General features: G+C 37.3%; 2 protein-coding genes across 5 annotated transcripts in view; both read right to left on the reverse strand.

Moving 5' to 3' along the window:
- Positions 1–790: 790 nt before the first annotated feature.
- LOC131137216 (endothelin-1) lies at positions 791–7,073 on the reverse strand. The gene is made up of 4 exons (XM_058084899.2): positions 6,994–7,073; positions 5,235–5,391; positions 4,161–4,280; positions 791–1,337 (listed from the first exon to the last, which is right to left on the reverse strand). The coding sequence occupies exons 1-4, from the start codon at positions 7,070–7,072 to the stop codon at positions 1,307–1,309; spliced, it is 387 nt and encodes a 128-aa protein (XP_057940882.2). The 5' UTR covers position 7,073; the 3' UTR covers positions 791–1,306.
- A 5,910-nt stretch (positions 7,074–12,983) lies between these two features.
- Positions 12,984–24,657, reverse strand: part of hivep3b (HIVEP zinc finger 3b) — a 71,689-nt gene continuing 60,015 nt past the window's right edge. For all 4 annotated transcript variants that reach the window (XM_058083367.2, XM_058083365.2, XM_058083366.2 and 1 more), the window contains 4 exons: positions 20,624–20,799; positions 20,329–20,430; positions 16,200–16,849; positions 12,984–14,529 (listed from right to left, as the gene is read on the reverse strand). In XM_058083367.2, coding sequence (XP_057939350.2) covers positions 13,882–14,529; positions 16,200–16,849; positions 20,329–20,430; positions 20,624–20,799 — 1,576 coding nt within the window. In that variant the 3' untranslated portion in view covers positions 12,984–13,881. The remainder of the gene's footprint in view (positions 14,530–16,199; positions 16,850–20,328; positions 20,431–20,623; positions 20,800–24,657) is intronic.

Below are 24,657 nucleotides of genomic sequence, written 5' to 3' on the forward strand. Positions count from 1 at the left end.
GCCCTGTGATTGGCTGGCGACCAGTCCAGGGTGTACCCCGCCCCTCGCTGGAAGACAGCTGGGATAGGCTCCAGCACCCCCGTGACCCTTGTGAGGAAAGAGCGGTAGAAAATGAATGAATGTAATGGTACACACACCTTCCAAAAAAAGGGGGGGGGTCACCTTTTCCCACAGGGCCTCCCTAGTAACAAAAGGTTTCATTTAGAAACAATATTTTGTGTTCAGTTGTGTTGTAATTGACTGATATTTGATTTGATGATATGAACCATTTATGATTTGCTGGCCACCAGTCAAGGGTGTACCCCGCCTTTCGCCTGAAGTCAGCTGGGATAGGCTCCAGCATACCACCCCATAACCCTAATGAGGATAAACAGTATATGAAATGGATTCATGGATGGATAAGAACAATTTAAGTGGGACAAGTATGCAAAAAACATAAAGTTCCACGTTCCTGTGCAAGCATATCGCAGGGCGACAGGCCGCTTTGTACGTCCCTTTCCACCCCTTAAGCAATGTTACTAAACCGCGCATTCTTTGCCCGGGATCCTTGTGATAACAGCGTCTGCACTGGCTCTGAATAGCAAGTCAACTTATTATTGATTCATGCGTGCATTCCTGGATCATTCATCCATTCCGGGGCCTCCTTTTGAAGTCACAGATGTGTTTGCTCGTCCCCCATGAAGGTCCTATGGGACCCTGTAGGTGATTTTGCTCATTGACGCGGTACATTTTCCTAAAGCAAACACTAAAGGTCAAAGGTGACAAAACAAGCAACCACAACATGCATCAGGGCGCCGGTTTATTTCGGTAAACAAAAGAGATCAAGCCTACAGATTGGCTCAATTAGTATATGCAAAAGTATTGGGACAGGAAGTTTTTTTTTTACTCTTCTGGGAAGACTTTCAGTTCCAGGATGAACATAAACATACAAAGGGCCAGTTCTCAGTTTTGTGTCTTCTGTCCATTCGGTGTTGATGAAACCCGATCCATCATGCACCACCAGTCCCCCTGAGCAGGCAATGGGACTCCACGCTCTACACTATTCCGCCCGTTATCTCGTTCCGGTGACAGAATGACTTCGACGACACTTTGACAACTGGAGGCAAAGTGCTCTATTTGCGTGGTGTGTTCGCAGACCTCTGTCTTTTTGCACCGTTCACACATTTCCAGAACGGACGCACGTCCTTATGGTCCATCAGCCTCCCCTGATGGACGCGTGTCAGCTTGCTTCGCCATCTAAGGAGCATCATTGGGTTTTTTTTTTTGGTGCCGTTTGGTGGATGTTTGGCATATTTTGTTTCCTTTATCAATCAGTTTTGGACCTTCTTGCTGCACCTCTGTGGGGGGAAAATAACAAAATGTTTAAAGCTTGAATTTTTCTTTGTGTTATTACTAGAAAAATCACCTCAAGATGCTAAGTGTTTTGAACTGTCTCTTTAGGAATATGATTTCAAGGAACAGCAGAAAGGACACGTACCAGCAAATACAAATAGACGGTGTAGACATTGAAAGGGTGAAGGAAAATACATTTCTGGGGATCACAATAGATGAAAATATGAGCTGGAAACCTCATATTACAAATATACAACATAAGGTGGCCAGAAATATTTCAATATTGAACAAAGCTAAATTTGTTCTCAATCAGAAATCACTCCACACTCTTTATTGCTCTCTGGTTCTACCATATCTTACTTATTGTGTGGAAATATGGGCTAATAACTACTATAAAAGCAATCTTCACTCGCTAAATGTACTGCAAAAAAGGTCAGTAAGGATAATTCATAATGCCGCCTACAGAGAACATACTAACTCCTTATTTCTAAAATCACTAATACTTCAACTTGCTGATATAGTTCATCTTCAAACAGCTACAATAATGCATAAGGCTAAAAATAACCAATTAGCTAAAAATGTCATCCAATACTTCTCTACAAGAGAGGAGAAATATGATCTCAGGGAAGAAGTACATTTGAAACACTTCTATGCTAGGACTACGTTAAAAAGCCATAGCATTTCAGTATGTGGAATCAAACTATGGAATGGATTGAGTAAGACCCTCAAACAATGCACAACGATGAGCCAATTCAAGAAACAATACAAGCAGTTGATGTTTGCTAAATACAAGGATGAAGAGTCTTGAACCAGTCATGATGTGCTATACATATCACTATATTGACACTTACTATGGTACCCATTATGTCATTGGATGGTCAAATCACCTTGTACGTACTTCGGTACATGACAAAAATAAAAAATAAAATTAAATTAAATTAAATAAAAAAACTTGAACGATATTAAAAATTATACAAATAAAATATATATATTTATTTATTTTATTTATTTTTATTTTATTTTTTAAATAAAAAATATCTATTTTTTAATTCAGAAATATTTTTTTATTTAAAAAAATATATATCAGGAAAGAAGGAAGTGAACAAATGTAACAGTTACTGATTGCAAAAGTACCAGATGGAGGGGTAGGATTTAATAAGCTTTGCTTCTTCCTACTCCTTTTGGACATGTGGAACTATGAACTGATTATGGGATGCATTCAATTGTAATCTGATGCAGGTTCAAATGAAATAAAACCATTACCATTACCATTACATGCATGCACATGGTAATATATGGAGACCACCAAAATGAGTCAATTTGCATTAATCCTATGATTAATTAATACATTTATTACTATATTTTCTGAACAAGAAATGTCACATTTAAATCTTGACATCTGTGTCATCAGATCTCGAGAGATAGTTTCGAGAGATTGAACAATGGCGACTGCAGTGACAAACAAGTGGTGTGAAAAAGTGGTTCCCCCATTCCCGATGTTTGTCACACTTAAATGTTTTAGTTCAATTTTAAATATTGGTCATCGATAACTCAACTGAAAACAAAATGCTATTTTAAAATATAACTTTTTATTATAAAGGGAGAAAAAAAGTCCTGTGTGAAAACATAATTGCCCCCGACCCATTGAGCTCTTTTTGTAAACATCTTTGGGATTCCAGCAAACCACAATGACAGCCATTATCCACAAAAGGCAAAAAAACATTCACAGTGGTGAACCTTCCTAGGAGTGGCCGGCCAACCAAAATGAGGGCAGCGACAACTCATCCGAAGGGGGTCACAAAAGACCCCACACAGCAACATTCAAAGAACTGTAGGCCTCACTTCCTTCAGTTAAGGTCGGTGTTCATGACTCCATCATAAGAAAAACACTGGGCAAAAACCAAATGAAGACTTTGTAGTGGCCTAGTCCAAGTCCTGACCTGAATCCTATTGACCTTAAAAAGGCTTCATGCTGGAAAAGCCTCCAATATGGCAAAAATACAACAATTCTACAAAGATGAGTGGGCAGGAAGTCATCCACAGTGCTGTAAGACACTCATTGCAAGTTATCGGCAATGCTTGATAGCAGTTGTTGCCGTTAAGGTTTTATTTTTTTTCCCTTAATAATAAAATATTTAATTTAAAACCTGCATTTTGTGTTTACTTGTGTTTTCAGTGACTAATATTTGAATTTGTTTCATGATCTGAAACATTTAGTTCTGACAAACATGCAAAAAAAAAAAAGAAATCAAGCACTTTCTCACACACCGTTTTTATGAGTGCATAATAACGTGACACATTTCAATGTCAGTCACGGCCTAATAAAGTCATTAGTAATTACTAATGAGTAATTATCATAATAAGAGTTCCCATTACTGGAAAACAATGTCGGTGTTAGTCATGTTCCTCTGTATGCAATACAGATTAGAACTGAACTTTTAAAAAATCCAGATGTTTGTGTACATCAGGAAAACACCTTTACTTGTTAAAAGTATGTGATGCTGCGTTTTCAACATTGTCACACAGTCCCTGACACTATCCCGAACGCCTACATAATTGACACACTTACTGAGTCAACTTTATATAAATCTCCTCCCTGTGACCTCAACTGTTTTATTTTGATGATCCCGACCTGCAGGGCAAGTAGAAAGCACAGTAACACTGGCTATTAATAGACCAACAAAGGATGATAAATCAAAGCACCACTCCTTGGTGTCCCCGTTGGAAAATTGTGTTTACCTTTGGAAAACAACACACGCAAGCTCTCATACCTCATAGAGTAGGTCGTTAATGAATTCTTGGTATCATCTGATTGGTTTTGGACTTACTTGTGATGGCAGAAGCCGGCACAGGTTAGGTCATCCAGGTTTTCACAAGTACACCTGCCTGCGGATCTTCGTCGTCGTCGTCGTGATAAAGTACCACCGAGGCCATAAATTGTGGTTTTACTGCACAAAGACAAAGTCAATTTCTTCATTCGCTAAATGTACTGCAAAAAAAGGTCAGTAAGGATAATTCATAATGCCGCCTACAGAGAACATACTAACTCCTTATTTCTAAAATCACTTGCTGATATAGTTCATCTTCAAATAGCTAAAATAATGCATACGGCTAAAAACAACCAATTAGCTAAAAATGTCGTCCAATACTTCTCTACAAGAGAGGAGAAATATGATCTCAGGGAAGAACTACATTTGAAACACTTCTATGCTAGGACTACGTTAAAAAGCCATAGCATTTCAGTATGTGGAATCAAACTATGGAATGGATTGAGTAAGACCCTCAAACAATGCACAACGATGAGCCAATTCAAGAAACAATACAAGCAGTTGATGTTTGCTAAATACAAGGATGTCTTGGTACACATTATGTCATTGGATGGTCATATCACCTTGTACTTCAGTACGGGACAAAAACAAAAAAAACAAAACAAAAAAAACAAAAAAAATTTTAACTATATTAGAAAAGCAGGAAGTGAACAAAAGTAACAGTTGCTGATTGTAAAAATTAAAAAAAATAAAAATAAAAACTTAAACTACATTAGGAAAGCAGGAAGTGAACAAAAGTAACAGTTACTGATTGTAAAAAATTAAAAAATAAATAAAAAAATAAAAACTTAAACTATATTAGGAAAGCAGGAAGTGAACAAAAGTAACAGTTACTGATTGTAAAAGTACCAGATGGAGGGGTAGGATTTAATAAGCTTTGCTTCTTCCTACTCCTTTTGGACATGTGGAACTGTGAACTGATTATGGGATGCATTCAATTGTAATCTGATGCAGGTTCAAATGAAATAAAACCATTACCATTTCATATGTTGCATTCAACTACATTGAATATACCATGATAATGTGTGTCTATATGTTCTTTGGACTACCATGCTATGTTTTGCCCATGCTCACCTGGCAGTATTGACCCAGATGATGTCCAGGTGGCAGAAGTAATGACACTCAGAGTCCAGCACGCTGCTGCATGCACAGCGTTTGCTCCTCATCCTCGGCAGTGGGACGTCATCACTAGAATGCGCTTCCTGGGTCTTCAGCGGCGGGACTGCTGAACCTGTTAGTGACAAGAACGACACATTGAAAAAAAAGTCTAGCAAAGATTGATGTTGTTATGCAAAATAGACTTTGACTTCCTTTCCCTCCGTGGGTGTTGAATAGTCACCTACGACTAGTATAGTCGCATATGCATACATGAAATATTACAGTAAATTCATGACATTGATGAATGATAGAGGCATGATGTTGGTCTGCTATGATGGTTAAGTTAAAAAAAACTGTTATTGCACACTTCACAGACAAAAAGGTATAATTAAGTTAATTAAGTAGCTATTTATAATACAAAGAGCATATTTTTGTGACTTAAATGTGTTTTCTCCTTGCCAATTAGAGAACCAAGTAAATAATTATAATAATAATACAAATTATACAAAAAATAAAAATAAAACCCATAAGACAATTTTTTGTCTTATAAATAAGACAAGAAGAAAAAAATAAATAAATAAAACCCATAATAAAACCCATAAGACAATTTTTTGTCTTGTGTTTTTTTCTGAATTTTAAAATAAAACACATAAGTAAATAATAATAAATAAATAATAAGTAAATAATAAAAATAAAAATTCAGACCAAAATAAAAATAAAACCCATAATACATTTTTTTTGTCTTATGTGTTTTATGTTTTTTCTGAATTTAAAAATAAAACCCATAAGACAAAAAAATTGTCTTGGGTTTATTTATTTATTTATTCAGCATTTTAGCGTAAGACAAAAAAATTTGTCTCATGGGTTTTATTTTTTAATTTTTTTCTGAATTAAAAAATAAAAATAAAACCCATAAGACAAAATAATTTGTCTTATGGGTTTTATTTTTATTTTGTCTGAATTTGTATAATTGTTGTTTACTTGGTTCTCAAATTGGCAAGGAGAAAACACATTTAAGTAACAAAAATATGCTCTTTGTATTATAAATGGCTACTGAATTAACTTTTTTTATTTATTATTTTTTTATTTTTTAACAAAGACAATACTTATTATTGTTTTTTTTTAATAAAACCATAAATGTCAGAAGCTCCCATAGGTCATAAAAGCCCTTTTAAAAGTCTTTAAATTGTCCATACTATTTAAAGCAACGTGTTGTATTCTATCTACAGTCATGGAAACTATTCTTGGATCACTCTTTATTTACCTTTATTTGGATAAATATGATGATGACAACAAAAACTGCTCATATGAGTAATATATAGCTATAGTTATTCTCTAGAAAAGCATGGAAGTTGCTAGACATCAGCTCTTAAATTAAACTCATTAAAACTAATGTACATTTAGTTATACCAGGCATACGTTTTTTCCATGACTATTGTATTTATTCTATTTTTGCACAACTTGTTGGTCATTGGATGAGCTTGTTTGCAAAATGGTTCCTGTGCTCCTTGACCTGTCAAAAACATGCTTGCACACGGCGTGTACAACATGAAAGACAATTTATGCTGAGCAACCGCCACATTTGAAATAAATCAAGTGTCGCACTGAACAGGTGACACACTTAAAGGTGGATGCGATGCAGGTGAACAGCTTGTGTCATGTCGACTACATCCTCCCTGGCCTGAATGAGCCAATATGGTGTACGCATAAAACAGGATGCTAAAAGCACACTCACCATCTTGCACAGATGCCCAAAGCGTGATGAGAAGTAAAACAGTCACGTGAGACCACATGTTGTCCAGTTGTGTGGTCATTGCTGTGTTGTCACTATGCCGCTGTTCAGTTTGTGGGACTCTTTTATACTCTACCTCTCCCTGTGATGTCACAACAAAGGCTCCGCCCACAGTTGCCTGCCATGGAGCCTTCATGGGATGGATGGTTTGATAGATAGATAGATAGATAGATAGATAGATGGATGGATGGATGGATGGATGGATGGATGGATGGATGGATGGATGGATGGATGGATGGATGGATGGATGGATGGATGGATGGATGGATGGATGGATGGATGGATGGATGGATGGATGGATGGATGGATGGATGGATGGATAGATAGATAGATAGATAGATAGATAGATAGATAGATAGATAGATAGATAGATAGATAGATAGATAGATAGATAGATAGATAGATAGATAGATAGATAGATAGATAGATAGATAGATAGATAGATAGATAGATAGATAGATAGATAGATAGATAGATAGATAGATAGATAGATAGATAGATAGATAGATAGATAGATAGATAGATAGATAGATAGATAGATAGATAGATAGATAGAGAGAGAGAGATAATAATAATAATAATAATAATAATAATAATAACAATAATAATAATAATAATAATAATAATAATAATAATAATAATAATAATAATAATAATAATAATGTGGTGAATAAGTATATGACATCAAATATGAACAACAATGTACAGCGTGAACAGTAAATTGCACAAATAATTTAAATAATTTTTAATAAATAATAATAATTTAAAGTTTTGCGTGCTGCGTCTCTCCTGTATATGTCTAGAATCATATTTTATTTTCATTTTTATTCATACCATTATATTACATATTTGCATTGCATATATAATTTTTGACCTTTTACCCTCCCCTTTTGCTTTTCCCACTTTTCTGACCTATAAATATAATTAGAATGTTGTATTCTCGTGTTAAACGATGCCAAAGGTTCAGAAGTGAGCCCTGAAAGAAGTTTGGGATAGCTCAAAACGCTCGGTTTCAAAAGGCGTGGTAAAACTGGCCCTTTGTGATGTCACAGAGGAGTGGACACTGATTCCCGACCAGCAAAACAAATGCATTTTAATCAACGGCAGTTCACAATGGGCTGTTTTGGAAAATGGGTCAATATGATAAACTTGCTGAAGCCTAGAGCCTTTCCAATGTTACTTGGTTGTTTGGAAGTGTCAGAAGAGCTAAAGAACGCTAAAATGCTAAAGCGACTTACCATTGAGAAACGTCTTGAATTAACGTCTTTTCTTGAGAAACTTCGGACTGTCCAGTCTCTGCTTCTGGATCAGATTCAGGATCCAACACATACAGTATGGCTGCATGTTAAAAGCATTGTCTACATTGCCGTTTATTAGCAACTCCCATATTGTTTGCAGCTAGCGGCACAAACCGGACGTCCTTTTAAGTACTAATGAGTGTGACCGACCACAGCGGAGCGGCTGTGCCTGGAATACATTAAAACAGATCGTTTTCACAGGAACGGTGAAATCCAAAGAAATACAGCTGAATAGGTGCAGATTCTGGAAGAACTAGAAAGCTTTTTGTGATGCTATTGTGTGTAGCTGCTTTACAGGAGTCCACAACTCAATACAAAATGAACATCATAGGTCCCCTTTAAGGAAACGCTATTGTATTTGCTGGTATTGTATTATTGTATTTACTGTGTAGCTTAGCAAACATTCACTCAATATGAACAAAAAAAAACAGGGTCATCGACTCAAACCACTAGCTCACAATCAGCATAAACACAAATCATGTTGCTACCTTGTGCTTCCTGCTGGTGGCACCACATCACAGGAAAGGAGTGGCGGAGAAAGGTAATAATACTTCAGCGGATAAAGAAAACATTTTACCGCCATGAGTCGCATCAGAGACACTATATCACTTCAATGTTTGTAAAGTTTAAAGCAGGGGTCTCAAACTCAATTTACTTGGGGGCCACATCAATCAGTAATAAATAAATATAATAATAATAATAATAATAAAACGGCAAATAATAAAAACTTCAGAAACCACATATAGTTGGTGGGTAGACAAATTATTTTTTTCAGATTAAAATGAACAAAGCATTATTAGAGCCCTGTAGACATGACAAAACACGACTATAGTCACATTTATACTCTTTTTATTTACAACATATTGCGCAACTGCAGGGTCTTGAGACACATGCTAACTCGCAAGCTAGAGAGCTAGCGACCTAAACGGTAGCCTTCAAGTTATTTCCTTTAAACTTAAATCGCCAAAAACTTACCACTTCCACACGGATAGGGAGGATAACTATTAACAGTTATTTAACCTTTAACATGAACATTAATCAAACGTAATAATTTTTTCTGGGTACATGATACCATACAGCATCCATATCAAACTTGCGCGGGCCACACTAACATTAAACTTTCATATCAAGGCGGGGGCCTCAAACTAGTGTCCTGCGGGCCACATTTGGCCCGCGGGCCGCGTGTTTGAGACCCCTGGTTTAAAGCATCAGTTTGTGCTGCATCAGTTTGTGCTGCATTAATACAATAACAATAAAATCTGGACAATAATAAATCTCATAATGAATCTGATTTGCGGCATTCCGTACCTCCCATGTCCGTCCATACAGGAACCACAAGGAGGAAGTTACGTAAAGCTCAACCAGCATCACCACTGAGTGTGGCCCAGTTGTGGGACGCCTGCTGTGACGTGACATGACAGAGAGGGCTTCGCACAACATGCTCAACCAGAAGGTTACATTGAACACCTGCTTTAAAAAAAATCCATCCTATACCAGCTGAAGAGCTGCTTAAGTGATGGGATGCCTGTGGAGACCAGAACATCTGCACTCCTGCGGGAACTGAACTTGTAACCTCTGAAGCAAGAATGTGTTGTCAAATCTATACAGTGCTGATGCTGTGTGGCCATGTCACACATTCCACACATCCTTATGTTAAGAGGAAAATAATATCCCCTTCCCTAAGGAATTCGGATGGGCTATGCTTTTTACAATAACTCACAGTACAGTGAATGCCTCACAATAGCAACACAAGCCGATGCTTTATACAGTAATCCCTCGTTTATCACGGTAAATTGGTTCCACACCTGTCCGTGATAAGTGAATTGATTTCAGTGATGATTTCAGCATGGAAAATCTGTTTAAATGGCTTTTACCGTGATTAGAGACCAGTACACATGAAATAACACCCCTATGTTCATCTCAACATATGAGCTGGAAACCTCATATTACAAATATACAACATAAGGTATATAAATAAAAAATAAAAAATAAAAAATAAAAAATAAAAAATAAAAAATAAAAAATAAAAAATAAAAAATAAAAAATAAAAAATAAAAAATGAAAATGAAAATGAAAAATGAAAAATAAAAAATAAAAAATAAAAAATAAAAAATAAATAAAATAAAAAATAAAAAATAAAAAATAAAAAATAAAAAATAAAAAATAAAAAATAAAAAATAAAAAATAAAAAATAAAAAATAAAAATAATTAAAAAAAATAAAAAAAATAATAAAAAAAAATAAAAAAATAAAAAATAAAAAATAAAAAATAAAAAATAAAAAATAAAAAATAAAACATAAAAAATAAAAAATAAAACATAAAAAATAAAAAATAAAAAATAAAAAATAAAAAATAAAAAATAAAAAATAAAAAATAAAAAATAAAAAATAAAATGAAGAAAAAAAATGAAAAATATGGAATGGATTGAGTAAGCCCCTCAAACAATGCACTACTATTACAGTTGCATTACCTAATTATAGTCGACATAATAATAGAAAATAAGCCATTTTAGACATAAATATGTTAGCATTTACAGCGTACTTCCTAGTGGTTATAGCCTATATCACTAGTCACGTAGACATGGACCCAAATATTTCAATTTGCTCAAACGGAAAGAATGTAACCTTTGTATACACCTCATTCCAAAAGAAAAGTACCAATAATATAAACTTTTTCTCCTCAAAACAATAAAGTGGGTATTTTACATTTAAAATGTCCAATGTTAGCGACTCCCTTAGCTTATGTACAAAGATTGCTATGGGAACGGACTTGAACTGTCCCAACGATGACAACCACTCGCGTTGCTTTCGAGGAGGCGATCAGCCACCAGCTGCTTTCGGTAAGTGACTGAACGAGGACCTCTAGTGGTCATGCTGGGTTTGTGCTACACTGCATGTGTGTGTGTTACCATGACAATGATTCTTTCAGAATCAGAATCAGAATCAGAATCAGAAATGGTTTATTGCCATGTATGATCAAACACATACTAGGAATTTGTTTTGGTATAGTAGGTGCATACACATCTATTAAAAAAGAATGAAAAAGTACAAAATATGAAATACAAAATATGAAAATACAAGATATACAGAATAAATTTCTTTGAATGATGCTGCAAGAAATAGATAAGGGATCATATTTGCAACCATGAAGAACGTATGACTTCTTAAAATTATCATACCTTTTTTTTTAAAAAAACAGTACACAACCTTTTTCAACCTTGAAAAAGAAAACTAAAATTAAAAACTTTTCCCAGTGAAGGATGCATATAAAATCAAAGAATATGGGATAGATATGCTAACAAGTTATATATACTTCAAGTACATTGTGTAATATTATATTATTACACAAAAACTTTATTCTTTGTTTTGTTACTAACAATGTAAAAATTGTTGTGATACCCTCACAACGTTAAGATGGTAAAACAAATGTCATAATGTTACCATTCTTTATAACAATATCATGACTGTATTTCAATATTTCTACTTTATTCTCATAACATTACTGATAATTTCAATGTGTTGGTTTTCTTTTCATTTTTTTCCCCATTTATTGTTTTATTTTCAACCATTTCAACTTTTTTCTTGTGAATGATCTTGTGGTGGTGATGTTATTCTCATAATATTTGGACATTATTCTTTAAAAGAAAAATGGCAAACTTATTTATTTCTCACAAAACTACAACTTTAAAAAAAATATGTTTTTGTTCTTATTTTTTCTTTGTGGTACCAAAATAATTTTTTCCATAATTTTACAATATTCTTGGAAATTAATCACTTTTTCTTGATAGATTAAACCTTCTTTCCCCACATTTGACTTTATTCTTGTAAAAATTTGTGATTTTTAATTTTTTTTACTTTTGTTGAATTGTATTTTTAAAATGGAAATGTGCTGGAGACTTGCCCTGCAGTATAATAGTGTGCAGGAATTAAATAAAAATAATTATACAGAAATAAAAACATATAATGGTTTCATTAGTGTGTATACCATAATTAAACATCACTACTACAAATAGCAAACAGTCCTCTCTGTTCCGCAAATCCGACTACCTATGTGTAGTTGCTCTGAGCTAAAAATATTTTTTGTAAAATACGTTTTGGTCAAGAAACGTATTTAAATTTGTTGACAAGAGGTTTTCGGGTCGAAATAGGATATTTTTAGGTTATTTGGGTTATTTTGAAAATAGGGTTAGGGTATTTTATCGTTTCAGCCTTCTAGAGTGTTAGCTTCAGTGCAGCTAGGCTACACGAGAACGATGACGTCACACACGTCGTCACGTGACCAGAAGTGAGCGTTGACAAAAAATCCATCATATCTGAACATTTAGACGGACATAACTCACCCCAGTCAACATTCTTCTTAGATTTCGTTCCCTTATACTCCATAACGAGTTTGTGGAAGTAATAACACGTCCATAAGCGGTAGACAGCGAAGTTACGCGCGTTATTTCGTTCTTCTTCTGTTTTGGAAAGTCACTCGGTTCAATCTGCGTGGCTGTTCACAGCGCCAAACATAGGTGTATCTGGGGTATTACAAGTTAAATATACACATCACGTATCCTCATTGCTTGAGTATATGCAAAATTCCCTCACACACACTTCGGCCACTCTTACAAACGATACAAAAACTAAATAAAAAACACAAGCCAAAGACTGTTTGGTGCAATGTTTTTTTTTGTTTTATTTTTTTTCCCCAATGACTGCAAATTTGGTTGTGTGACAAATTTGCAGGGCACTTGATCCGTCGGTACCAGTCAATCCCTCATTTTTGTTCACCAGTTCAAATCACACGGACATCATGAAAAATAGTAAGAAAAGAAAACATGTTTTTCTCCAATAACAAAGAGTACAAAATAAAACAACAACGACCATTGTCATCAAATAGCAATAAATAAGGAGCGCTCGTCCCTGTAAAGACATACCTCATCCAAAAGTCTCTTACAATAAAAAATAGAACTTCAGTGCATTTCCTTTGACGGCTTTCTGCTGCTCCTTCAATATATCATCAATGTGACGCTTGGTTACCCTGGAATTAAAGCAACAGTATTAAGAACAAAAACAAAAAACACCAAATATAAATCTTCCGTAATGACACAAAATTCCAATATAAAGTTTTCACAGCCTTCTCATGTTCTATCTGTACTATACATCTCAAAACACAAACCCGGACAGAAAAGGCACAAGTAACTACAATTGGAGTAATACTGGAAAAAAAAACAACTTGATAAAGAAAAATGTAATTCATGATTAAAGATTTTGGTCATTTACAAATGCTCATATTACCTTGACGCATATTTAAACAGACAGTAAGATTACCGGTATCAATACAGATACAGGAACTTTATATTTATATATCATTTTCATATATACATTTACAGAAACATTATTTCACAAAGAAAAAAAGTGCATTTTTTAATGACAAACCTGAATATTGCCAAACATTTAAGTTAAGTTTTGAAAATGGTATAAAAAAAGAAAGCAAATTGTCTCACGACTGATAAAGCAAACTTGGAGATGCATCAAAGTAATCGACGCTATTAGGTGCTCTGGTGTCTTCTCGCCGCGTCTACTCTACTTCCTGTTTCCACCTGCTCACGCCCACAAGGTGGCTCCTCCCCATCTGGCCGCTGTCCAATCAGCCGCAGGGAACTGAACGACGATTCGGGGCGTCCGTCTTTGACACAACGCTCGCTCGTCTCATTAGCGGGCCGACATGTGTGGGCGGAGCTTTGTGAGCTGCCATATTGCTTTGAGTCTGTCGTCTCTAATTCCAGTTTGGAAGTCAGCGCTTGTGCGCCGACGCCGCTCTGTCCTGACTGACTGGCTCCTGCTGTTTGGAAGTCTGACCAGTCACTTCCGGGAGTCCTTCTCCCTTGGGGTCCTGGGGTCCCGCCCCAGAATAAGTCAAACCTGGCCGGTGAGGGCCCCTCCATAGAAGGAGACATAGGGGACAAGGGGGTGGAAGGATTGGACCGTGGCCTGGCTTGTACCATTTGAATTCCTCCGATGGGAATCATCAGATAAGGAACCTTGGCTTGCTGGGAGTGCATGGGAAGATGGCTGAAGATGTTGTCTGCTGCTGCTGCTTGGTGGCCGGGGTAACCTTCACACGTGGAGAGACGAAAAGCAGGCGGAAACAAGGCGTCTGACAATAGCTGCCCTTGCCCTGCAGTACCACTTCTGTCCTGTGGAGGGAGCACAGAATTCATTCATCAATGTGACTGATGACACACAAGCATCCATCCATTCGTTTTCTACCGCTTATCCTCAACGGGGTGGCTAATATGCTGGAGCCTATCCCAGCCAATCACAGGGCACATATAGACAAACAACCATTCACACTCACATTCATACCTATGGACAATTTGGAGTCGCCAAGTAACCTCACGTCTTGTGTGGAAGGAAAGCGTAAAAGGAAGTGAGAGAGCGTGGAGGAGTGTAGCGTGCAGAAGGTTACAGTAAAACGTTAACGTGAAAATGTGGAAATTGTAAATAGTTCATGGTGTTATATTTGTAAATACATTTATAATTTGATGTAAAACAACCCTTATTTGTGTTTATGTTGTGGCTGCATGGCGTAGAAGTGGTTAGCACGCAGACCTCACAGCTAGGGGACCAGGGTTCAATTCCACCCTCGGCCATCTCTGTGTGGAGTTTGCATGTTCTCCCCGTGCATACGTGGGATTTCTCCGGGTACTCCGGTTTCCTCAAAGCTTGTCTAAATGCTTGTCTATATGCGTGAGCATTCACTCTCTAGTAATTTGACAAATACTTCTGTGCTGTCCTCACAATATGTGTCTGTATGCCGCTAAACAGCCAGCGAACCAATGAAGAAAACTCCGCACACAAGGCTTGCTTTTCTTGCTTTATGAAGCTTTCTTGTAAAAAATAAGTGGTAACTGAAACATAAACAAAAAAAATAAAATAAAATTCCAATACTGCTCATGTTGCAGGCTAAATACACACCAGCTAACAGTTAGCTAACACACGTACATCAACTACAAATGCAAGCTAGCAGTAGCATGAAGTTAGCAAACTTGACAAAACAAGTACAACTTTTGAAATAGAAAATTTGCTTTAAAAGTGCTTTATACACCAATATACTTACAAAGACGATCATTTCCCAAGAAACAAGCGTTTAAAGCAACTTTCAGCGTGTTTGTGAGGTTTTCCCGTTTAGTTTCTGCCGTGAGGACAGCCTGCTTTTCACCGAGAGAAAACGACAAAGCTTGTCTATTATATGTGAGAGCACTCACTCTCTAGTGGCCCAAAAGGATACTTTCTAGAGAAGATGTCTCACTCTGTAAACTTTTTAACCTTAGCGTTTTTAACAGTATTTATTAGAACTTTTAGCTATTTATTACTTTCATTTTAACTCACTTATGAAACGTATGAATTATTAATGTCTTTGACCCAAAGACATGACAACTTCAACTCTCTTCTTGTCAACATTGTGAACCATAAAATCACACATTTTTCCTAACTTGATTTTTCACAAGTTACAATTTCATTCTTTGTTTTGTTACTAATATTGTGAACATTTTGTGCTATTATTATGAAAGTGCGCTGCATGGTGGACAAGTGGTTAGCACGGCTAAGAGACCCGAGTTCAATTCCACCCTCAGCCATCTCTGTGTTGAGTTTGCATCTTTTCTCCAGGTACTCCGGTTTCCTCCCACATTCCAAAAACATGCTAGGTTAATTAGCGACTCCAAATTGTCCATAGGTATGAATGTGAGTGTGAATGGTTGTTTGTCTATATGTGCCCTGTGATTGGCTGGCCACCAGTCCGGGGGTAAGACAGCTGGGATAGGCTAGAAAATGAATGAATTTTAAAATCCAGAAGCCGACTTACCACTTTCACGTAGCTACCCTTTGTACCGAGGTGTTCCCAGGGAAGATATCCAAGCGTCCTCTGCTGCACTCCAACCGGCAAGGGCGGCGTCCTCGCTTGTGATAACCTGTAGCAGCCCGACAAGATGGGACGGAGAGGAGAGATGGGTCTGACGGGAGAGGGTCCTCTTTCAGGGGACGGTGACACTTGTCGGCTGGGTGAGGGTAGCTCCGTCCTCGGGGAGAGGCTGTGGACGGGTGAGGACAGCTCCAGGCGCGGGGACAGACTCTGACTGGGGGAACAGCTCTCACTGCTGGGGGAGAAGGTTCTCGGTGATGCCTTCCAGCTCCGTCGGGAGAACAGTGCTCTTCTGCTGCCCGGTGAGGCGGCACGTCGACTGTGCCAAGTCCCCCTTAGGGGGGACTCCAAGCCGGGACTGGGACTTGGGCCTGCACGCTCGGGCTCTGGAGTACACTGCCGAGAGCGCCCGCTGCATTTGGAACGACCCCCTGTCGATACATGGGTGTCGGATGAACAAGAGGAAGGAGGGTCCTCTTCCTCGTCTTCGTCATCGTCATCATCATTGTCGTCTTCGTCCTCAGACTCCTCGACGTTGGAAAACTGGTGTTCTTCCTGCTCCTCTGAGTAACAGGCACGCTCCTCGCGCCCCCCTGAAAAACATAAAAATACTCTCCATTATTACTACATTAATACTCCATTACACCAGGATGGCACCCTACTTGACGTCAGACATTAGCGGAAGTACGAGCCATTTTAGAGGCCATTTTGCTCTCGGCCTTGTCACACAGTGACGACAAATAAAGTTGTCAGTTTTTGAAAATCGTGCAGAAAGTTATAATTATGAAATCGAATCAAATTGTGAAAATCGACAAGAAGAAAGTTTGAAAAAAAAGCAGCAAAAAAACAACAAAGAAAGCAAAAAAAATTTAAAAATGTGAAAAAAAACAGCAACAATTTTATGAGAATAAAATAGAAATATTTGAATAAAGTCATAATATTGACATGAATAAAATTGGAACATTATGACAAAAAACGTATGAGCATAATATTATAATATTCATTTTCTACCGCTTATCCTCACAAGGGTCACGGGGGGTGCTGGAGCCGATCCCAGCTGTCTTCAAGCGAGAGGCGGGGTACACCCTGGACTGGTGGCCAGCCAATCACAGGGCACATATAGACAAACAACCATTCACACTCACATTCATACCTATGGACAATTTGGAGTCGCTAATTAACCTAGCATGTTTTTGGAATGTGGGAGGAAACCGGAGTACCCGGAGAAAAGATGCAAACTCCACACAGATATGGACGAGCGTGGAATCGAACTCGGGTCTCCTAGCCGTGCTAACCAATCGTCCACCGTGCAGCCCACTTTCATAATAATTCCGCAAAATGTTCACAATATTAGTAACAAAACAAAGAATGAACTTGCAACCTTTGAGAAATCAAGTTAGGAAAAATGTGTGATTTTATGAGTCACAATGTTGACAAGAAGAGAGTTGAAGTTGTCATGTCTTTGGGTCAAAGACAATAATAATTCATACGAATCATAAGTGAGTTAAAATGAAAGTAATAAATAGCTAAAAGTTCTAATAAATACTGTTAAAAACGCTAAGGTTAAAAAGTTTACAGAGTGAGTCATCTTCTCTAGAAAGTATCCTTTTGGGCCACGAGCGAGTGAGTGCTCTCGCATATAGTAATAGACAAGCTTTGTCGTTTTCTCTCGGTGAAAAGCAGGCTGGCCTCACGGCAGAAACTAAACGGGAAAACCTCACAAACACGCTGAAAGTTGCTTTAAACGCTTGTTTCTTGGGAAATTGTTGTCTTTGTAAGTATATTGGTGTATAAAGTACTTACATAGATGCATTTTCTATTTCAAAAGTTGTACTTGTTTTGTCAAGTTTGCTAACTTCATGCTACTGCTAGCTTGCATTTGTAGTTGATGTACGTGTGTTAGCTAACTGTTAGCTGGTGTGTATTTAGCCTGCAACATGAGCAGTATTGGAATTTTGTTTTATTTTTTCTGTTTATGTTTCAGTTACCACTTTTAAAATTAAATTAACAACACAATTAAAAAACACCAACATCAATAATGGAAAAAAGGATCCGTGAAGAAAAAGTAATACAACACTTTGTCACCTATTACACAAAATCTTTAGCATATCTACCTATCTATTGACAGAAAGAACCTGAGAACGCCATGGTGTCCTCCTGGAGATGGAGGAGGTGGCTGGGGACCGGGAAGTCCGGGCTTCCCTACTGAGACTGCTGACCCGGTGACCCGGACCAGATAAGTGTTTGTTTACAAAATGTAAAATATCAAACTGGCCCCCCCTATACTTTGATTTTATATTATGCGGCCCTCTCTGGGGTAAGTAAACACACATAGGGCAACTACTACTACTATGGGGAATAATAAACAACTATGTTAACGCTAAACTTTAGCAACTTTTTACAAAACAGGGACAGCAAAGCTCTCCCTTCTCTTGCAAGGAGGCAATTTGGCAGAGGATTAGCAAATCTTGAGGCTCATACTCCAAACTTCACCGGCTGATCCAACTTCTGTGAACATCTTCAAGACAACTCATTAGAGTGTATGGCCTCCATCTGCCTGACTGCACTCCCTACAAATACTTTGGAACGGCCCTGACGAGACAACAGTTGGTCTCCTCGGGACGCCATTCAAGCCTGAATCATCACCGCTTGCATGTAACCATTCCTTAAAATGGGATCTCTCATTTACTGCTTCAACTTTCCATCTGTTATGTCACATTTTCACAACAGCAATCACAACACATTGACACTTATTATTGCTTCCTAACTATATATAAAATATGAGCTGGAAACCTCATATTACAAATATACAACATAAGGTGGCCAGAAATATTTCAATATTGAACAAAGCTAAATTTGTTCTCAATCAGAAATCACTCCACACTCTTTATTGCTCTCTGGTTCTACCATATCTTACTTATTGTGTGGAAATATGGGCTAATAACTATAAAAGCAATCTTCACTCGCTAAATGTACTGCAAAAAAGGTCAGTAAGGATAATTCATAATGCCGCCTACAGAGAACATACTAACTCCTTATTTCTAAAATCACTAATACTTAAACTTGCTGATATAGTTCATCTTCAAACAGCTAAAATAATGCATAAGGCTAAAAATAACCAATTAGCTAAAAATGTCATCCAATACTTCTCTACAAGAGAGGAGAAATATGATCTCAGGGAAGAAGTACATTTGAAACACTTCTATGCTAGGACTACGTTAAAAAGCCATAGCATTTCAGTATGTGGAATCAAACTATGGAATGGATTGAGTAAGACCCTCAAACAATGCACAACGATGAGCCAATTCAAGAAACAATACAAGCAGTTGATGTTTGCTACATTAAATAAAAAAAAGAAAAAAAAAATAAATAAATAACAAATGAAAAATAAAAAAACCTCATACTTCAATATGTGACAAATTAAAAAATAAAATAAATAATTAGGAAAAAAACTTAAACTATATTAGGAAAGCAGGAAGTGAACAAATGTAACAGTTACTGATTGTAAAAGTACCAGATGGAGGGGTAGGATTTAATAAGTTTTGCTTCTTCCTACTCCTTTTGGACATGTGGAACTGTGAACTGATTATGGGATGCATTCAATTGTAATCTGATGCATGTTCAAATGAAATAAAACCATTACCATTAACTGGACAGGTGAATATAAGTGTGTTGGAGTCACACTGTGTTGAAATGTTAAAACGAAAAGGCCAGGATGTAAATGAAAAGCAGCAAGCCTCTATTCACAAACGACATGAAGGAGTGAATGAATGAAGTCACGGTTTTAAACGCCGCGTCCTTGGATGTGATGAGTGCAGTCTTGTCAGCAAAGACGACATGATGGCGGAGGAGATCATGAGCCTTTGCTGCTAAAGTAGATGCATGAAAAAAAAAAACAAGAGCAATGTGGAAGGGCTCTTCTCACTTCATTATTTATATTATACTTTTTTCTTATGCAAGGGTGAAAGGTTGGGGGAATAGTACATTGTGGTTGCATAAGCTGTCGGCGCTGAGCAGCTACACTTCTTCACATTCAGTCACGTAACAGCATTTCCCTTCCTTTTTGAAGTACCTGTTTCCTCACTCTCTGGCTCATCCGTGGATGGTTCAGATACTCCCATTGCCTGGCACTTTTTCCCATGAGCTTTTGACTTCATGTGTTTGGTAAGGTTCCCTGCGAAGGAACATGAAAAGCACATTAAAACTTGCCTCCTATTTCCACAGGGCATAGAAGTAGAACTAGGGCATTTTTTTTTTCAACAACATTGATAAAAATGAAAAAAAGCAGACTTTAAATTGATGGATATCATTTAACACACAGAATAGTGGAAAACAAATCTGAAATATGTCGTGAACCGTTCCCTAACCTTTGGTTTTGAAGGCAAAGTTGCAGTGTTTGCAAATGTATGGACGGACATCAGTGTGTGTTCGGATGTGCTTCTTCAGCATGCTGGGCTTCTTACAGCGGATGCCGCACTCCCCACATATGTATTTTCCTCTGCCACGCCCTCGAACGTAAATATACTCTTCGTTTGACTTATACCTGACAGACAGACGGGATGGGCATGCGTTATTGATACAGAAAAAGAACCAACATAAAAAGGCACAAAATCACAAATTAAACATCCATTTTAATATACATCACTCATCTCGCTGCCTGGTAGATTGTGCACAACCATCATCAGTACCACACATGATTATAGTCAACATATCAATTGGGAGTTGCTTCACATTTGTATGGAAATAAAAAACACTAAAATTGGATTGATTTAGCAAAAACTTGCATTTTTATTATTATTATTACTATTATTATAATAACCAAGCAGACAGAGAGCATCAGTTCATCAGTGCAGGAAATAAATAGGCAAAAAGAACCATACTGTCACTGGCCACAACAATAGAAATAATAGATGCACTTTTGGTAACTCATTTCAAATACTTGCCATCGACTGCAATAAATATCATATTGACCCGAATATCAGAAGCCCCCCCCCACGACACTTCTTGGTTTGAAAAAGAAAGTTTGAAAGAAAGCCAAAATCGCACACACAAAAAAATGACAAAATTTAAAATTTTAAATAATTTTAATAATAATATAATTATTAATTATTATAAAATAATTATATAAATTTTAATTATATATTATAAATAATAAATTATAAAAAATTATTATTACAAATTATTAATTATATAAAATAATTTAAAATAAGACTTCCCCCTCAACGGACTACTTTTTCCAGCTCCTTTGGCATTGTGGGTCTTCCCCAAGTCCTCCTTATCAGTTGACATGCACTTATATTTTTCTCCACTACAAGCAAAACAAAGCAAGTGACGTCACGCTCTCTCGGAATCAGACGTGGAATTCAATGTTATATAATGCTTCTGTGCAGTTTGGGTTGTTTTTCTGCTTGTTGCTAGGCAGACTTTTGCTCGAACATGTGAGCAGACGGTGTTAAGTCTATTGACTTTTCCAAAAAATTACACTAGCTTATAAATTTTTTGTACTTGATCCCCCTCTGACAGAAAAGTGGCTGAATCATTTATTTTGATAAGATAAACTAAAAAATAGGCTGCATGGTGGACAAGTGGTTAGCACGCAGACCTTACAGCTAGGAGACCAGGGTTCAATTCCACCCTCGGCCATCTCTGTGTGGAGTTTGCATGTTCTCCCCGTGCATGCGTGGGTTTTTTTCCGGGTACTCCGGTTTCCTCCCACATTCCAAAAACATGCTAGGTTAATTAGCATGCTAGGTTAAATGAATGTGAGTGTGAATGGTTGTTTGTCTATATGTGCCCTGTGATTGGCTGGCCACCAGTCCAGGGTGTACCCCGCCTCTCGCCTGAAGACAGCTGGGATAGGCTCCAGCACCCCCCGCGACCCTTGTGAGGAAAAGCGGTAGAAAATGAATGAATGAATGAATAAACTAAAAATCAATTGATAAGTGTGCTGGTTAGCTAATGTATTCAATTACATGAAAAATAATATTTATATTTTTAAAATATTTAAATTGCACTTTTTTTTAACTGGTCAAGAAATATCTCATGAAAAACAAGCTAAGGTTTTTCATGCCAATTTTCAAGGCTAGCTAACAAGGTACCACTGTTCACTCGTCTTGTATCTTGCAGTCTCGGCATACATTTGTCATTGTTGATCATGTTGCCATGGCGCTTAGAGTGCGGATTCTGGAAGTAATGAAGATGCTAATACTACGTTTTGAAGGCTAATGCAACGATCGTGTAGAATGATGTTGGGAACACAGAGTGTAGGTAGGATTGCAAGGTTTATTGTGTGTCTTTCTGTGTATGTAACCTAAGTGGACACCTGCGATGTATAGACAAGTGAAAATTGCACAGTATATACACAAAAATGTGTTCTCCTGCGTCTTGTATTAAGTTGCGCTCAAGAGTCTGGAATTTATGGTTATGTACGTAGTAACATTGCACAATGTATTACCGTCACTGTCTGAGTGACAGGAAGAAAAGCTCTTGCAGTCTCGGTATACATTTGTCACTGTTGATCACTACCACTACAACAACATAGCTTTTGTGGCCATGTTGTTGCCATGATGCTTAGAGTGCGTATTCAGGAAGTAAGGAAGATGCTAATAATGCTAATGCTAATAAAAGGCTAACGCAACGATGGTGTTTTGATGAAGTGTACAATGACTACAGCTTCACTGCTGCAGCTGGTGAACTCCAATGATCTGCGCTGACGCATAATGTTGGGAACACTGAGTGTAGGTAGCATTGCAAGGTTTATTGTGTGTCTTTCTGTGTATGTAACCTACGTGGACACCTGTGGCGTATAGACAAGTGAGACAGTATATGCACAAAAAGTGTGTTCTCCTGCGTCTTGTATTAAGTTGAGCTCAATAGTGCGGAATTTATGGTTATGTACGTAGTAACATTGCACGATGTATCTGGTGAACGATCGTGTTTTGATGACGTGTAGGTAGGATTGCAAGGTTTATTGTTTTGTTACAAAAAAATTGTTACTGTTGATCACTACCACTACAACAACATAGCTTTTGTCGCCGTGTTGTTGCCATGATGCTTAGAGTGCGTATTCAGGATGTAATGAAGATGCTAATAACTAATGCTAATGCTAATAAAAGGCTAACGCGACGATTGTGTTTTGATAAAGTGTAGAATGACTACAGCTTCACTGCTGCAGCTGGTGAACTCCAATGATCTACGCTGACGCATAATGTTGGGAACACCAAGTGTAGGTAGCATTGCAAGGTTTATTGTGTGTCTTACGCGGACACCTGCGGCGTATACACAGTATATGCACAAAAAATGTCTTCTCCTGTGTTTTGTATTAAGTTGAGCTCAATAGTCTGGAATTTATGGTTATGTATGTAGTAACATTGCACAATGTATTACCGTCACTGTCTGAGTGACAGGAAGAAAAGCTCTGACTGGCTTAGGGACTAGTCGTCGGTTTGCATGAACAAATCTGTCAACTCTAAATTTGTCAGACTTTCTAGGGGGAAACGACCGTCTTATACTCGGGTCAATAGCGTAGGCACCAATTTTGGTTAAGATACATGAAAGTACACAACCAAGATGGTGTAATAGGTATACTAAATAATACTCAAAACACGATGGAGTGCAGTTCTAACACTCCGGTATCTAAAGTTGTGGCCAGTGAGCATCAATTCCACAATACACTGTTCAAAATAAGAAATGACATAAAAGTTAAAACAAAAAGGCACATTTAAAAAGCAATTAATTAGGAGCTTTGGTTAAGGATTAAAAGAGTAAATAAGAATAGCTTGTGTCGCTTATGGGACAGATGCAGACACAGCTGCTGGAGCTGATGACATTGTTTTTTTTTGTTGCTTCTAAAACACAATATGGTAATGAGGGACAACAAAACGTGCTGGTGGCGACGATGGATGAAAACGGATGTGGCACACAGCACAAACATTCAGCCAAAAAAACACACACACACACACACACACACCACACTGAAACAAGACCGTCTTTATGGGGGTGGATTGGGGATGCCCCACCAAATCCCTCGCAGCCCTCAGTCTCGTGCTGTTCCCTCTACTACACCCTTGGTACACACACACGCACACACACACACACACACATTATTAGCAATTTGTGTGCTTGTTTTCTCTCCCTCTCTGTTTAGCAGCAGCTAAAGGAAAGGGAAGCCTAGTCATTGCCACTAACCTAAAATAGACACAAACCAAGTCGCACATTTAGTTCTATTCTATAAAAAGTTCTATATACACAATCCTCATGTTTACCAAAAGCTTATTTGTGGACAAAAAAAACACAGACATATTTAATCTGAATGAACTAAAATTAAAAAGTCCGTCTGTCACAATCCATTCTGATGATTCCGTAAATAACCAATATTTAACTAAAGCAGGGGTCTCAAACT

This window comes from Doryrhamphus excisus, linkage group LG17 (assembly GCF_037039965.1).
Source record: "Doryrhamphus excisus strain RoL-2023G ecotype Guam linkage group LG17, RoL_Dexc_Guam_v1.1, whole genome shotgun sequence".
NCBI lineage: Eukaryota > Metazoa > Chordata > Actinopteri > Syngnathiformes > Syngnathidae > Doryrhamphus > Doryrhamphus excisus.

Coding starts and splice junctions, on each gene's coding strand:
- LOC131137216 (XM_058084899.2), bottom strand. CDS start 7,072: ATGACCACACAACTGGACAACATGTGGTCTCACGTGACTGTTTTACTT. Junction 4,281..5,234: donor ATCTGGGTCAATACTGCCAG/GTGAGCATGGGC, acceptor GTCTTTGTGCAG/TAAAACCACAATTTATGGCC. Junction 1,338..4,160: donor GCCGGCTTCTGCCATCACAA/GTAAGTCCAAAA, acceptor TTCCCCCCACAG/AGGTGCAGCAAGAAGGTCCA.